This window comes from Podarcis cretensis (assembly GCF_951804945.1).
Source record: "Podarcis cretensis genome assembly, chromosome: 5".
NCBI classification, from domain to species: Eukaryota; Metazoa; Chordata; class Lepidosauria; order Squamata; family Lacertidae; genus Podarcis; species Podarcis cretensis.
In genome coordinates, this window is record NC_137174.1 from 56,021,346 (window position 1) to 56,039,434 (window position 18,089).

Below are 18,089 nucleotides of genomic sequence, written 5' to 3' on the forward strand. Positions count from 1 at the left end.
AAGTAAGACCCATTAAACTCATAAGGCTTACTTCTAAGTTGACACTCATAGAACTGTGCAAAAGAAGCTTTTGTAGGCTTGAGTCTACCATGTATCTGATGAAATTTGTGCCACAATTGTTTTTTAAGCTTTTTAGGTGCCAAAAGTTTCTTTGTTCATATCCAAAGGAAGATCATCGGCTGTGATAATAGCTTTTGATAATGACTTTTTTAATAAACATGAACATAGATCAGAATATAATCTTGATAGCCTGAAACTCTGAAATGGAATCCTTTTACTACACCAGATAAATATTTTTATATGCTTCTAGAAGTTGCTTCCATTGTTTTAACCAACCAGGCCCCTTGGAAGCAAACACTTCATCAGCAAATGACTTCTTCTATTTAGAAGAACAGGTTGTACATTACTAAAGCTCAATAAACTATTGGTTTTCTGTCCTTTTCTTTAACAGAAACCATGTTGTAACTGCAGATGTGTTCTTGACTGGAGATTAGACAAAAGAGATGAACAATGGCAATATCTTAGGTATATATGGTGCCTTTCATCTCAAGGAGAGATTGCCCTATCTTGGAAAGGCAGGAATCTCTAAGATGCCACAAAAACAATGTAAAAAACACAAATGGTCGGGGAACAAATTGGAATAGAAAAGAGACAGTAATAGGAAGAATAAGGTTTTTGCAGAAAATAAATTGTATGAGCAGATTATGATGTCACCACTTCCAAAGTTTGGGCAATCCTGGATCTCTGTGCAATTCATGTGCATGTTTTGTAATGTAATTCTCACTGGGGGTGAGAATGTTCTGTCCCAACAAGAATTGTCTTTCCATAGCTGCTATTTGTGTTTCAAAGGAAGCCTCATAGTGATCAAACATCTAGACATATAATCTAGTAGTCACACACCTACCAAGCAGCCATTTTGTACAATGCAGTTTTGAAACTGGGATAGAATCTGATGCCATACTGAACTTACTCTCAGCTCTGTGGTTTTCTGCTGGTTCTCCTGCATGAGTTGATCAATGGCCAAAGTATGCTGTTCATTTTCTTGCTGGAGCTTGAGATTTCTTGCCGTACACTGTTCAAGTTCTTTTGTGGCTCTTTCATTCAGAATCTGTGGAATTGTGACACAAAGCCATAAATGTATTTATAATATACTAGTACCACCCTCAGCTTCTACAAGGATTCTAAGGAGAACAGAATTCCTTGACTTTTTTAAAAAATCAAATGCCATTTACCACCATATTAGTAATGTATCCTATTTGAGAAATATGACAAATGTTCAGCAGCTGGGAATGAGAATGGCAGCTTCTGAAAGAATAACTCAGCGGGTGTAATTTTTTTGTAGGATCTTTGTAAGCCTCCCTCACAGGTAGCCGATAAATATTTTACTGCCTTATTGACATTTGGCAGTGTACAATACTTCCTGTAATCACTGCAAATGAGCAGTAGAGTCAAATGGTTTTTATAAGCAATCATGAAAATAAATTATAAATCTTAGCAGACATTAATAAGAAGCAGGGACTATTATGAGATGGTAGACTACATATTGTATCACTGCAGTAGATCCCAGGCTCAATCTCAAGCATTTCAAGGCAAAGGATTGCCGTTGGTAAAGCTGGTGAAGACTACCCCTAAGACCATGATACACCACTGCCTGTCATAATATTGGTCTAGATGAGTTGGCATCCATCTGTCTTGGGAGACAATGGAAGAGTGCACCTTCAGGGGTGCCTGTCACAATACTAGTCTAGATAGACCCCAAAGTTTAATATAAAGCAACTTCATATGTTCAACATGCTCATAATTACTTGAGTCCATAGAAGTGCATATTCCAGTGAAATTCAGTTACCTCAATAGGAAGGACAGAAAAGGGTAGCAAGACATCACTATCTGACAGACTGATTAAAATCAATACACACAATACATTCTGGAAGCAGAGAAGCATGTTAGTAAAGCAAACTTGGCTCCATTCTGCAGCTGCTAATAGCTATGCCAGGACTGGCCCACAATTACCATTCATAACATGTAAATGGATCATCACACTATTTTAAAAGGCTACATGCATATTTTAAAAGGCCAATGCATTTGACAGAGACAATAAAAATTTCTTTTCAGTTCTGCATATACACTGAATCTGTGTTTGGTTTTATTAAAAACTTCATCTAAATGAACAACTGTCACAGACGTCTACCCAAATACACTCAGGGAATGGAAGGAAGGACTATACATTTGCATGACACAAGCAACTCCAGGAAGACTTTTGTTCCAGGAAGAAACTGCTTTACAATTACCAAACCTATTTTATTGTTTACTAAAATTGCTTCTCATAGGGCTTTGCAGCATCAGGGGAAATGGAGTGAAAAAATAATCTAGACCATTTTAAGGCCTGACCAGAAAAATGCTAAGAAATGATATTTTGGTTTTTAAAAATGAATACTTTGCACTCTGACAGCAACTTTTGTCTAAAGATCTTTACCAGCATTCTGACAGCTAACCTCACAACACAAGTGACAGATAGGAAAATATTATTGCCATGCTTCCCTATTTATCTGCAGGCTTCAATATTTCAGAGGGAAATGAGCAACAATTCTATGTTAAGAAATATACTAGTATGAAATGACAGTCTGGTGAGCCATGGCATCAGAGCATGAACACTGTTTTAGGCAGAAGTGAAAGTCCATTCTTATGTTTTATTAGTTTGAGGCAACTGCAGAAAAACATCAGCTTCTGCTACTCAAGCTGCATCAGTCCACACCGAGACAGTCATACACATGCTCTTCTCAGCCAAAATCAGCTTCTGGCCCAACACCACAAATGTGGCGGTGTGGGTTATCCCTTTGCACAAAAAAGCAGCATTCACACAATAATAAGTCAAATAATAATAAGTCAGCATAAGCTGATTTTCCCCCACAGATGCCATGCTGCTTAAACCAACTGTGTGTGAATATACCCTGAGACACTGAAATTTCCAAAGTGAGTTCTGGAAGACCTACAGAAGCTAAATACATTCTGGTGAGTTTTCTGATAAAATTCATTTATATACAAGAAAATATGGCATATTCATTTTAATGTATCCACTAAAAAGGTTCAAACACATCTGAATCAAGTTCATAGAAATATTCAGTAGAAAGCCAGTAGCCCATTTAATAAGACATAAATGCAACTACTAGTCGCTATCTGGAGCTGCCACATTTTCAATGCAACTTTTTTTTTTTAAAGCAACAAAGGAAAGGCCATAATTTCAAGAACTATCAATGGGCTCATAAAGGGTATTGCTAGACTCACATATGTAAAACTGTGATATGTGCTGCTGGATAATTTTACAAACCAGACATGTGTCCCATCTTTAGAATCCTTCCTGATTCCTGCTCTCTCATATTTGTTCCTTGGCAGACCTCAGAGGAAACAGGAAGTGCCCTGTCATCTTACAGTGGGGCGGGGGGTACAGTCCAGATGCTGTTGGATTGAAAGATGGAGTCCAACAGTAGGGAACTATGTTTGCTTCCCATGTTACAGGATCCCACAGTTATGCATTCATTTATCTCATGTCATGTAACTAAAGGCTCACACTCAGAGATACTTTTAACAAACCCAAGGGACCAGGATGTAATTTTGTGCATGTGGCTTTATTGTCCTATTTTGCCACAAATCCTTAGAAGGCATTCTCAAATTACTTCAGTGCAAGTGAGGGAGCAGGTGGGATTTTTGTCAAAATCTATATTAGCTGTATATGACCAAGAAAAAGAAAGTGTTTAGTTTCCCCAAGTGTTTTCATTTTGTCCTGAAAATCTGACCTTGATCTGAAGAGTCTATGTGTGTGTGTTTTTAAGGAAGTTCAGTGTCAGACCCTACATTACCTTTTGCTCCTTGAGCTGCTGTTCAATTCTCAGGAGTTCCTCCTTGTTTCTATTCATATTCTGCTGCATTGCCTTCATTTCAGCCAATTTACTGTCTAATTCCATCTGCTGCTGTTTTAGTTCCCTCTCCATTTTTTCTTTTCTTCGGGCCTCCCTTGAAGCCTCATTCTGACGCAATTGGATTTCCTGATTAAGCTGCAAACAGCAATAGAGGAGGAAATGGCAAAAAAAATATTTTTCTTTTAATCCGGGGAATCAGTAAGTGTATATTTTACCCACATATAAGTTCGGCATTCTACTTTTTGCTATTTAAACAATTTACACAGCATCTGAACAGTAAGGTAAAGATAAAAGGTAAAAAGGTAAAGGACCACTGGACAGTTAAGTCTAGTTGAATTTGACTATGGGGTGTGACGCTCATCTCCACTTTCAGGCCGAGGGAGCCTGCATTTGTCTGCAGACAGCTTTTTTGGGTTATGTGGCCAGCAAAACTAAACTGTTTATGGCGCAATGGGACACCGTGACGGAAGCCAGAGCGCATGGAAACACTGTTTACCTTCCTGCCACAGCAGTACCTATTTATCTACTTGCGCTTTTGAACTGCTAGGTTGGCAGGAGCTGGGACAAAGCAATGGGAGCTCACCCTGTCGTGCAGGTTCAAACTGCTGACCTTATGATAGATAAGTCCAAGATGGTTTAGACCACAGTGCTACCCATGTCGCTACACAGTAAAATTGATCAGAACCCCAGCCAGAGAACTTACAATCAGTATTGGGCAAAGTAGGGCTAATGAGATAAAGTCAATGCTTCACATGAAGAATGGAGGTGAGGGTGAAGCACAGTTGGTTAAGGAATGGTTTTGTGAAACAAAATATGTTTTAGGGAGACTTTAAGGAAGACAAAGAAGTGATCTGATGAACAGTGAAAGGAATGTTTCAGGAGTGAGGGGCAAGAAAGTCTAGAGATCGCTGGACACCCCACTATCTACCCCAAAAACCCATATGGGTTTTACAAGTACAAGAAAGAAATGATCACAAAACTCAGATGGGATGCCAGATGGAATGCAAGCAAAAGGGATGGAACCAGCAGAAGAAGGAACCCTGGTTCTCAGGCTGTTCCCCTCCCCCTCTACCTAAAGTTAAAAACCTACTCCTGCCGCCATTCTGCCGTCTCCCCTGATGTCTCCCCTCAATCTAATCTAGATTATAAACTCAGCAGGGTAGGAACATGTCTTCTCAGTATTTATAAAGTCTCCTACAGAAGGAAAACTGTTCTGAAAAAGATATGTCAGAGATCAATGAAAGAGATTAAATGACTTCTCACCAATCCACCTGGAAAAGGTTTAGGAAGTAAAATAGCAGGTAGCAGTTAATAGAGACAAACTGGCAAGCTTTGAAAGCCTTCTAGACAAAGACAAAAGTGACAACAAATAGGGTTTACACAGACCTCAGCAATGGTTTGTTCCGCCACAGTTTTTGTCATTTCTGCTTCGTGCTGTTGATCTGACATATTTGTTACATTTTCACGTAACTTTACAACCTCTGACAAAAGCTGGTCTCGCTCCTTTGTTACTTCTTCCTTGAATTTTAGCAATTCCCGCAGGCTGTGGAGAAAAAAAAGATCTAAGTCAACTTCTCCGTGTTCTCCGCAAAAGGTGCTTTGTGGGAAATGATAGTGTAAAGATATAACTGCTTTACATGAAACTCCCCTTCTATTCGCTCACAAAACCTGTCAACTAAATTGCATGTCTGTGAACATTTACTAAAAACACCCTATTACTACTTAGTAGCAAAAATCACAACCCAGTAGTTTTTATTCTTCAGCTGAATTCATGATTCAAACTTAGTTCCTTCCAACCTAATGATCAGAACTCTAAACTGTCATGCTCTGCAGCATGCTCACTGTATGCCCACTCCTCTACTCCTGCCTTGCTGTTTTTTGGGTGTCTCCCTTTGGATTTGAATAGGCTGTCTCAACTAATCTGAGACATTACATGACACATAAATGTCCAGGATCCAAGAGATGTACAGACAAGAACATAATCTGCCCAGGATATCTGCTCATCCGGCTTCAGCACCTCCAAAGACCTTCTGACCAACAAAGAAGACTTCCCTTTCTCCCCTGCTTCCCACCTTTTCCATGAAGCGTTTGGCAAAGCTCTCTAGTTTCTGTGCCCTGCATTAACTATTAACTGTACATGTAAATGAAACAACCACATACTGCAGTGCTAAAATTTAGATTGTAAGCTCTTCAAAGCAGGGACCCACAGGGAAGGTGCCATGTGCACTGACTGCCAGTTATTGTTATTATCAACAGCAAAAGTTAGACACACTGAGTAACAATGAAAGACACTGGGTTCCAACTGAAAACCCATGTGGAAGGCAGCTTGAACTTATGCTCCAAGTATGCTGGCAACTGCTATGCTACTGTTACACAGGTGCTCCCAGCAGCAAACCGAACATCACAAGATTAACAGTACAAGTTAAAGCTAATATAGCAACACCAAATGGTTGTGGCAACTGCTTTCCCATCTACCAATCACACTGTTGCACACTGACAATTTCTTAACATTTTTCAAGGATAGAAACCACTAATCACTGCAGAGATTGAAGATGCCCCCATGGCCTTACATTCCCCAGAACATAAATCCTAGATCAGGGGTGGCAAGTGCTTCTGGGCTTGAGGACCACATTCACCTTTGGCAAACACTCTGGGGACCACATACCAGTGGTAGGTGTTGGGAAAAATGTGGGGGGCATTTTTCACACAGCCCCCCCCCATTACTGCCCTCCCCCACTCATCATATGATTGATCTGAAGACCAGGAAGGGGCAATTTGTATCCTCATCAGGGAACTGGACTTGGCCAAGGAGTTTAAACCTTTCTGCCCACCCCAGTGCCATGCTTCTTTTATTTTTACCACTGCTAAAATCAGTGGTAGAAAAACAGTGGCAGTGGGAGGGGGCACATAAGGCATCCTGGTTAGGGGATAGACTGCTGTGGCTTTTGAATAAAATTTATCAAGCTATTCTGAGGGTGCAAACACACAGCTTTTCACACATGAAATATATTTTCCCACCTAAAAGATAATATGTGCAGGTTTTTGCAAGATTATTTGCATTATCTTTATCAAATGTAGTCTCAATGAATGGCAATTTCTCCCAGTCCTCTCCGGATGTAACTCACTTATGCTCCTGACCCAATGATAATCCAGATCCTTGCTCCACTAATTTAGTCAAGTTCACGATTTCCTCTTTAAGAGACAGGATGGTTTCCTTTGCTTTCTGCTCCTTCTCATAAGCTGCATCCACCATTTTCCAGGCCTTTTCAATCTCCTGTGGATGGTTGAAGAAAACAGTTTCATATATTTAATTAAAAATGAACAATTAGCTAATTAATTTTCCTCCAGGTTAATGAATAAAAGTTTTCAGCCTTCTTTCAACCTTTGGTCTTCATCTGTGTTCTGTTCTATTAGCCAATTCTGCCTGGCCAGTAAATATTAGTACTTTCAATTAAGCAATCCATACTTACTAATATGGAACATTAAACCTAATTATATTGTATTTTCAAAGTTATTTTTTTTCATCAGCATGAATCTTGCTTAAAGTCCACTGGAATCCGTGGCCAAGTTTATCCATATTTTGCCCAACATTTCTATAATCATAATTTTAAAATCCAGCTTTCCTCTTTAAAAGTCCAGAAGGAGATGACAACTAAACATTCGGGGGGAAACTTTCTGACAGTAAGAGCTGTTCAGCAGTGCAACAGACTCCCACTAGAGGTGGGGGGCTCTCCTTCCTTGGAGGTTTTTCAGCAGAGGCTAGATGGCCATCTGTCATGGATGCTTTAGCTGAGATTTCTGTATTGCAGGGGGTTGGACTAGATGACCCTTATGGTAGCTTCCAACTCTTAAGATTCTATTATTCTATTTGATTTAAACAAGAAATTCAGGGGAAAGCTAGCTAATATTTTTTAATATTTTTTGCTGATCTCATAAATGAGTAAACGTGATATGAATATTTGGGAGAATGAGTAAAATGCAAAGCAAGTTATGGTTAAGCTAGCCTGTAAACAATGGGGGTCAAAGGAAGGGTACTCAACCATGACCTGAAGCCATGTGTTTTGTCATAGAACTTAAAATCTACTGTTTGGGATATTATTTCCAGCACATAGCCAGGGATTTTTTCCCTTTCTTTGTTAACCATCATATACTAGTCCATCAAATCATAAAAGTATGGAGAGAGTTCAGGTAGTAAGAAGGTCATCCCCTTAATATCTGTGGCTCTTGGGTCAGGAAAGCTGCTTGCTACCACATCTTAGCTTCTTCTCTTCTTTTTTAGGACAGCTCAGAAGGATAATTTGAGTAAAAAGGCAAGCACCCTAAAGGATTGTCATAAAGCTTTTGAAATGTGTTTTCATCTACCATATTTCTTCTATGTTCTATGCTCTCATACCACATCTCATTATTATGTAAATATTGTTTGATTTTGAAGTGATAATATTAAGCTTACTGTCCAGTTCAATAAAGCATTATAAACGTAACTAACAATATGTTTAAGAACAGAAGAATTAGCCTCAGACGAACTATTTTTGTGTTTAGAATCTAAGGGCCAATCTAGATTTGGTTTTAAATGCATCTTTATATTTAATATTCATTTCTTTAAAATGCAAATAACAGCCCTGCAGTGGGGTGATAATTGTCATGCTCACAGCAGGCAGTGTGATTTTCCTCTGCTTTAGTCCTGAAATAACCCATCTAAAGCTACTATTTGTATTAAAGGAAAACCACTTGTTGGTGACATAAAATTAATCCTGGTGCAATTCCATGTTTTAAAATAGTATTTAATATCCATGTAACATTTACATTTGTTTAAGGAACAAATTTGTTCAACAAAGCAGATGAAGGGGAAAATAATATTTTACAGGAATATTCCTTATCCCATTGTTGTTGTTTATTCGTATAGTCGTGTACGACTCTTCGTGACCCCATGGACCAGAGCATGGCAGGCACTCTTTATCCCATTAAAACCCCACAAAATTTCATTGATGTTTTTTCTTAGCACTGCAGCCCCAAAGCAAGCCATCAAATAGATTCTACAGTTCTATGATATCAGTTATTTTTTACAATACTGTCATAATAGTTTCATTAAAATCAGTGTCACCTGCCTAAGTAAAAGGTGTCATATTTCACCTGCCTAAGTGAAAAATGGTCCAATCAATTAGCCTTAAGCTGCAACTTTACTGTACATTCCCAAAAGTTCCCAAAGGACCACAGTGGCACAACTGGATAATTTGGTGCATAATGTAATTGCTCATCTCATCTCCATACTCTTCCTGCTCTCATTGACATAGTCAAAGGAGTCTGTACACTCAGATGAAGGACATCTTAATACCCAAATGGGCTTTTGTTTTTGTCATTTACTTTGGCTAGAGCATGACTATACACAACATTATGAAAGTGTCCTCTTGTTTGTTTGTTTTATTTCAGATGGAGGAACACAAGGTTGTTCCTTTTTGTATCAGGGTAAAAGGACAAAGAAGTATTAATATGGTAAGATAATAAAATAAGCAGTTCAAGTATGACTGATTGAAGATACAAAACAAAAAGATTGCAAAAACCTGTTAGATCTAACTAGAATTAATCTTATGCTAGCCCCTAAAATTAGATATATAAATACATTATATTTTTACCAAATTCACACTATGAAATTAGCACATTGTAAATGTAGGTTGTGTCGCTCTGAGCAGTCTGACATACGCAGTAGTCCATTTCCTGCATATTATTTTAAATTCTCTTTCAGCACTTTTGCTGTTACACTGAAAATGTGGCTACTGTTGAAAACTGGAGGCATGTATGTGATGAAACAATCACACAATAGCTTTACCACATGCCAAACGTTGCATGGGTTCATTTGACCTACATTCCGAAAATGCCAGTTTGATGGTGAACACTGACCTCATTAAAAACTTTTCTAGGAATGTTACAGAAGAAGAACAGGGGGAGTAGCAAGGACCCACAACTTCAGCATGCGTACAGTACACATATACATTTACATTATACTCTAGTTTAACAACTGTTTCAAGTGACATGAGAATAAAGTCAATGTAACTGAATGTGAATGTATGGTTTAAATATGTATTATTAAATATTTAGTATAGGTGCCGTGAGTTTTTCTGCATAATCTGATCTTCCCTCTCCACCACAGATGATTAACAGAATTAGAAGAGCTGAGATCAACAGTAAAGGGACATCAACTTCCACTACAAACTATAACTCACACTAAGTCATCATACTAAGGATCATGAAAGTGCTAACATTTTACAGGTTCAAGACCTCCTATGGCCTCAGTTATGCATTTGTCATGTTTTGCTTCCTTTACCCTTTTCAGAGATGCTATTGTTGTCTGGTCATCCTGTGAGAGTTTCAGGGCAGTAGCCACTTTAGCCGAATTCACCACAATCTCTGCATTCAGCTCCCTGCATTTTGCCATGAGACGCTTTTCATTCTCATAGGACTTTCTTAGCACCGTGTGGAGCTTCTCATATTCCACGCGAAATTTCTCAAGGCTTTGATCTCCTGTAAGCTCATTGATGACTTCTTGGAAGTCTTTTTCCAACGCTTCAAAGATATTTTCTTCTATTGCAGGTTTGTCATATTTTTCCTGGATGAAAGGAAAAAGAGAATCTATCAGTCAGTCACCAAAGGCATCTTGATAAAGATAATGACATATCCCAAGATATTGGTATAATAGCTCCAAGGTACCTCCTTTTGATTAAAACATCTGTGATTATGGCAACTCATACCACATGAAGCTTACATTCCATCCTATTTTAAATGCACATTCCTTTAGGCAAGCAGAGTCTTTTAAACATGACTTCAGCCCATCTATAAAGACTTACCATTACACAAAGTATCCAATTATAAAACACAACTTTTAAAGATTCCAGTGTTTATATCACAACTGCTGTCTTTGTTTTCATGATCATATATTCCTTGAAGATGTCACTTCAAAGTATGCTGTTCTTCAATTCTTCACTAAGCAGTTACTTGGGATGGGGTGGGGGAATCAACACCATTTCGGCCTTAAAATAATGCTAGGCTTATCAATAATTTGTAGTCCCAGGAAGTTAGAGAGTATATCTAGGACTTGGCAGGTTACAGTGCATGGTTTAAATGCCACAGCCTGGAAGCCATTTGTTTGACAATGTTTGTCCTACATTTCTGTACACTTCCTCTGAAACAACTATTAGAAACAAGATACTGAATTTAAGTTGGATAAACCACAGGTCTGACGAAAATAAGCTGATTTGCAGTATAATCCTATGCATGTTTATTCAGAAGTAAGTCATTTTGAGTTGTTTACATTTTCAATAACTAAGTTGGTCTGAAATAAAAAAATTACTATTTGTATTCAAAAGTAAGTAAGCCCCATTGAGTTTAATTCAAAAGTAAGTAAGCCCCATTGAGTTTAATACAATTTACCTCCATTTGAGTATAATACTGCAGCCTAAATTGTTCTTACATAAAATCACACAGATCAATAAACATCACATTTTAACAAATAGATAAGGAATCCCCAACCTTTTGGGGCTCAGGGCCATATAAGAAATTTAAGAAACTGTCGTGGGCACCACATAATACCCATTTCATAGAAAAAAATCTGAAGATTCTCAGACTCTTAAAAGAAAGAAAGAAAACAAGCAAAAAGCAAAACACCTATACATATCTCAAAACAAATAAAAAGTTTTTTAAAACATCCCTAAAAAGACAATCCCTTCTAAACAAAAGAGCACACAAAACCTCGTTTCTTTAAAAAAAGAGACAGGCAGGGGGGCTTGACAGGTAACTAGTGGGGAGGTTTTTGAGGAAGCTGTGGTGCACACAAATCCCACACAGGAAACCCCATCTGTAAGGGAGCCTGAAGGAGTCCAATGACACTGACTGATTTAAAAGGTAAAAATACTGTAAACAGCCCCAACAACTGAATTTCTAAGAAGTGAGAACTGCCTACAGAAATAGAAAAATCCAAGATTTTAATCCAGCCAGTACTGTGCACAAGTGTGTCCACCCCAACTCACAAAGAAAAATCCAAAATGGTGGGGGAAACCCCAGAACAGTTCAATGAGAACCGAGCATACTCAGTGAGCATGGAACGCTGATCAACTGGGAGGAAGTGAGAAAGATGTAGAGGGAGGAGAACAGGATCCCATTTGTTTCAACTAATATATTTTAGCTATAGAAGCCAATATATCACAATTGTATCACCATGCCGCCACTGAGCCTATAGCACACAATATTGCACCTCACCATAAAACTATTTCAATTCACAATGCTTAAAATGTAATAGTATTCTCTACTCATGATAAACTACTTGCTGACAGAAAAATATGTGTGAAATCAAATGGAAGTAAAGATGTTTTGTGGGCTAAGGGGAGCAGTGAGGCTGCCTCTGTTTTATTCTCCCTGTCTGAGTTCATGCCAAACTCAGTTATTCAGCCCATAAAGCTTGGTTTATTGCCCCCCGTTTGCCCAGAGTATCAAGAAACACAGGCTGGGAACATTTCAATTAATAAAGGATAAAACTAAGGGAAAAGGCAACGGCTAGCTGAAATGACAAAAAGATTGTTAGCTACAAGGTGCATAGGACAACTGTACTAGAAGACACGCAGAAAATGGCCTCTCTTAAAGAAACCCTTGCAGAATGTGAAGGGAGGAGAAATAAAGACTTGAGAGATGAAAGAAAGGGGGACTGAAATAATAACAGACATACAAAACAAGAGAAACAAAAAAGGAGTCATTTGTTTATTTTGAGTTTTTCTATCCCACCCTTTACCAACTGTCCCCAGGGAGGAAGTTTTGACAGTAAAATATCGACAAATCATTAAAATAATCTTACATACATAATGACTAAAATAGCATAAAGCATCCTTTAAAACATGAGATCAACCAACCAGCAATAGACAACAAACTGAGTTCTCACTCCATCCCAAGTGCCTTAGCAAAGTTGTTATGAGACAGAGAGAGAAGGAAGGTAGTGGGATGAGGGAAGGAGTAAAAGCAGGCAGGGGCAAAAGAAAGATATAAGGAGGGGAAGAGAAAGTGAGCAGGTAGGGAACTACAAACAAGAGACAGAAAAGAGATCCAGCCCTTGTGTTGGGGGGGGGGCTACAAAAATGGAATAGAGGCGGGGACCTTGGGATGACTAGTGGTGTTAAATGCTTTCCGGGATTTTTATTTTACTGTACTTTTTTATTTTATGGTCATCAACAATACACAAAGATTAGTCCACATGTTGATTTCTTACTAAACTGACAACCCATAGGATCAGCACATGTTCCACCAGTACAAAAGAGAGTTGGTGCCCCTGACGTTTTTTCTCTCCATTTCAAGTTCAGCACTACACATGTCTGTTGGAGTTACTCTTGTCTGCTCAGGCCCACTGGGGAAATGGTTGACAGGAAAGCAGTGAACAAGGTTTAAAGAACAGTCACCAATATACATAGAGAAGGCATTATGAGGACAAAAAGGGAAACTGAACATAAGAAGAACCCTGCTGGATTAGGCCAATTGGCCCATGGTGTTCTCATGGTGGCCAGCAGACGTCTGTGGTAAATCAGCAAGAAAGGACCTGAGCGCAAGAGCACCACTACCCTCTTCCTGTGGCTTCCAGTAACTGGCATTCAGAAGCATTAGTGTCTCTGAGCATGGAGGCAAGGCATAACCATTATAGCTAGTGCCACTGATAGCATTATCCTCCATGAATTGGTCTAATCCTCCTTTAAAGCCATCCATGTCAGTGGCCATCACAGCCTCCTGGGAGAAGGAACTCCATAGCTTAACTATGTGCTGCATAAAGTACTTTCTTTTGGTGTCCTGAATTTCCCAACATCCAACTTCACTGGACATCCGTGAGTTCTAGTGTTATGAGAGGAGGGAGAAAAACTTTCCTCCAGTCACTGACAGATGTCATCAAGTGATAAGTAGAAGAAATGATAGTAAAAGGAATAGAAAATGAAATGGAGAATGATGACAGAGATAGAATACAGGGCAGGATGGAATACAGACGTGGGAGAAACAAGTTAAGAGAGTCATTCTGGGAAAGGAAGGGAACAGGGTAAAACAAATTAGACAAATTCATGGACAGGAATTCTAGGACACAATGATGGGTAGCAAAGAAGAACTGGGCAAGAGGTAAGGCATGGGAAAGTGTGGAGAGCGAAACGCTTAAAATAGGTGTATGATCAGACATGTAAACTATTCTGGATCAATTAACCCAGAACAAAGTTCTACCTGACTCCATCACTAACTCAGATTATAATCCCACTTGTTCACCATTCTTAACCCATACTACTTCTGCGTACAATAATGGTGGCAAGGTAGTGAGAGCGCATCCTTGAGTTCTGGCGAGGAAATGTATGGTGTGTGTACATACTCAAGGGGATGGGATGAGGGGTTTTTTGACACCACATGTCTTTATAAAATAAGGTGAGAAAGGACATTGTCGTGAGCCTAAGTACAAGCGTGCAAAGTTTAGATCTATGAAAACTGGCAAAACTCACGCTATCATGTATGTTACTGCGACTGGCAAATGAAAGAAGATAGTCTTCTACTTCTTCCGCAGTATTGGGGCGGGGGACGTGGAAATACCTGAGAGGGCGCCTAGTAACCCTTGTTTCCGTTTGGGGAGAAAGGAGGCGATTCCTAGGTATGGATGGATAGGGGAAAATGTGTTGTTAAGGAAAGGTAATAAAGGGGAGGGGGAGCCCTAGAGCGGCGGAGGAGGGGGGGAGATACGGAAGAGGCTGCACCGTGAGGAAGGGGCTCACCTCTGCCATTTTTGCAGCGGGTGGAGAAGCGCAGAGGCCCCGAGGTGAGAAGGGAGCGAGGACCCCGCGTACAGGCCGGGCGAGAGGGCCTGTCCTTCTCCTTGCTGCCGCGTTGCCGCTGTGTACACGGGCCGCCGCTCTCGTCTCCTAGCAACTGCTCCCCCTCCCTCCCCGCGTTCGGCCGGGAGGCGGCTGGGCTGAGGAGAAAGGGGGCGCCCCAAAGAGGGAAGAGGGCCCTGAGGGTCTGTAGGGGCCTCGGAGTAGCGCAGGCGGCAGGCGTAACCCGCAGGACCCCAGGAAGGCGCCTTCTGCTGAATCAGACCATTATTAGGCCAGCACATCCAGCTCAGTGCTGCTGCTGCTGCTACTGCTGCTGCTGCCCATTGAGTAGCTCACTGGGAAACAGGGTTTTCCAGCTCCCAGCAAGTGACTACTATGGGCTCTTTCTTTGGTCCCATAAGCTGCTCATTCCTTCATGACTGCCAATCCTTGATTTTTTTTTTCTCGAATATTTCCGTGCTGCCGTTCAGGACTAAGCCCACCTCAGTGCAATAAAACTAGAACTGCACTCTACAAAAACACAGCCCAACTCAACACACACCTGTGAATCCAAGCTAAAACAATGAAGAGGGAAACGGTTTTTAAACCAGTGGCAATGTAAAGCATTATATAAAGTGCTTTTTTCTGGGGGAACGCAGGGGTACACATGCCCCTAAATATTTTGTGAATCTAAGTTCATTGAGGGGCAGTATTTCAATATGGGTAGGAAAATGAGAGTACCCCTAAACATTTTTTTTAGAAAAAAAGTATTGATTATATATAAAGTATGGGTGTAAAGCATCAATTCAGCCGAACCTCTCAGTTAGAAGAGGGCCAGAGAGAGGAAGGAAGCTCCAAGCCACAAATCCTGTTTCGTGAAACTGAAGTGATGTGAATGTCTCTGTTTGATCTGAGATAGTGGTTTCACACATGCAGTTGTTGGGTGATGACCACAATATCAAGCTGCTTTTATACAGCAGGCACCTCCTCCTCCAGACTGTCACTATTTTCTATTGGGAGTCCATCAGAATTAATTTGGTAATTAATTGATTGAGAAGTCTTGCTCAACTAGCCTGCTTCCCCCCAAAATCAAACTTTTTGTTATAAGGAAAGTGACAGGAAAATGCACTGGAAAGTGCAGGATAACACTTGCTTGACTCATCATCTAACTTCCCTGCAAACAGATCGGAATAAATGCTGAATAAATAGTTGTCATTGTCTAACCTCCGTGCAAACAAATCAGTCCATAACGACTGATAGCAAAGGGAACAACATTCCAGTTGGCAGCAATAGGAACATTCTAGCATAGTTGGAACACCCATATTCTAACTCCAGTCGTCACTAGCTGGGACACCAACACTCAATTTTGCATTTCTGAATGTTCTTCTATGCTATAATAAGATAGCTAGCCTCTTGCAGTATGTTGCCAACATTTCAAATTAGCCAAGCCTGTGAAATGGCAGGCTGTGTACTCCTCAGTACCTTATGTGTTCGTTTACATGTGTGTGCACTGTGATTAGATGCATCCACTATCCAAACCTATTCACAACACATAACTAGAACTCTAGATTTTGTAGAAAGCATCCGTATGTATGGAAGTCTCCCTCCCCACTTCAAAAGATCATGGAGATCAAAATTCAATGCATGGAGGGCTGTAAAGATGAGAAATGTGACATGCTACAAGGTGTAGAGTTTGCCAGCATACCCTCATTCTCCCTCAGTTAAGGGAAGTAAATGCCCAAATAGAACTCCTGACATTTAATTCCTAGGGTGGGCTGAGGGGAAAAGCTGAAACCTGAAGAAAAACAATTCCATGTGTATGGTTGCTAATAAAAAGAAAAAAGCCTGCCCTAAAGCAAAAAAGGGACAGTGATTTACTAAGGATAATTACCAGAAAACCAGGGTTGTCATCTCTAATAAATAAAAATAACTGGAGTATTGGGATTAGCTGGATCAGTCACCTACTGAAACCCTTTTGGTTGCTGAGTGAGCAATGTTTGGCGAGTGAATCATGGTTAAAGAGGAGGCTTATTTGTTGCAGAGATGCTTATAGGTAAGAAAAATAAAGTTATTTATTGTAGGAAGTGCATAACTTGGATGGCACATTGTCTAGCTCTAAGCTAACTGGTCTAGAGAAGATTGTAAAACAAGATGCAACCTAAGAATATCAGTCTAACAACAAAGAGATAGAGAGGTTGGATCAAGAGGTTAAAATTACATGAATAATATGAGAATCTGGATGACCCTAACTCTTCTGTCTTAATCCATGCAAAACCCCTCTGCAAGCTGAGTTGCACACAGACTTCCAACATGGAGTATATGGAGGAATGGAACATGGACAAAGTTATGTTATGTGACTGATATTGTATCACATTAACAGAGGAATTCTTTGGGGGAGCCCTCTGTGCTTAATTCTAAAAAACTAAGGACCCAAAAGTCAGCTGTGCCAGAAAATGGTGTCCTCTAGAGGCCTTCTCTATTATCCCACAGGCACAAGGACTGTTTGCAATTGCTCTGTGCCCTGTCATTAGGAAGAGTGGTTGCAAATTCTTAGTTATATATTATTGCTATATTTTCTGCCAGGGAGAAGCACTGGTGGGATATTCTTGTCTTGGGTGCCAAAAAACTTCACCAGCCTTGAGGACTATGCACTCTGCCTAGGTTGCAGGGCCCTATTTGTTGTTCTGCCTCAGGCAGCTAAATGTATTGGGTTGGCCTTGACTCTATGTGCAAGAAAAAATGTACACTTCATATCTTCAGAGGCATTGTTTCTTGACCCTGGATCAAATTAAGCGTTGGAGCAAGGGAAAGATTGGATGAGCATGGAAAGAGATTTCTCTGGTGCAGGGAAGATTATTCCAGGCAGGAAAGGCTGATTGTGAAGGTGTGATGGAAACTACTGGAATAAATGGTGGGGGGCATGACTTAATTTGAGTGAGTAAACAGAGAACCTGGTTCTGCCAGAGCTCAGTGCTGGAACAAATTCATTTCAGTTTAACTCAGCTTAAACACAAGCAGCCAAGTATAACTGGATAACTGTGGATCAAGCTATAATTAACATGTATTAAATGGCTGCATACCCAGTGATTATTGCGTACACATTAGCTGCATAACCAGAATCTTAACTTATGTTTATTTTTATATATCTCAGAATCTCTCACTTTCACTGAACTGTTTGCTTCCATTCCAGTCACAGGGAAACTGAACTCACTGAAGTGAATTTCATTAAAATCCATATGACTCAACAGATTAGTCTGTTAATCAGAACCATTTCTTCCTATTTTCTTTCTTTGCCCTCTCTTCTTCTGTCCTCTCCTTATTTGCAGATGTTTGTCAATATTGTCTCTTGGATAGATGTATCTGCATCTTC

At 39.9% G+C, this 18,089-nt stretch overlaps 1 protein-coding gene across 1 annotated transcript in view; it reads right to left on the reverse strand.

Annotated features, from left to right (window-relative positions):
- CFAP58 (cilia and flagella associated protein 58) overlaps positions 1-14,830 on the reverse strand; it is a 72,265-nt gene extending 57,435 nt beyond the window's left edge. Inside the window, exons 1-6 of the mRNA XM_079976084.1 lie at positions 14,681-14,830; positions 10,234-10,515; positions 7,040-7,188; positions 5,301-5,457; positions 3,855-4,049; positions 971-1,108 (exon numbers count right to left, since the gene is read on the reverse strand). Coding sequence (XP_079832210.1) covers positions 971-1,108; positions 3,855-4,049; positions 5,301-5,457; positions 7,040-7,188; positions 10,234-10,515; positions 14,681-14,689 — 930 coding nt within the window. The 5' untranslated portion in view covers positions 14,690-14,830. The remainder of the gene's footprint in view (positions 1-970; positions 1,109-3,854; positions 4,050-5,300; positions 5,458-7,039; positions 7,189-10,233; positions 10,516-14,680) is intronic.
- Between the last annotated feature and the right edge of the window lie 3,259 nt (positions 14,831-18,089).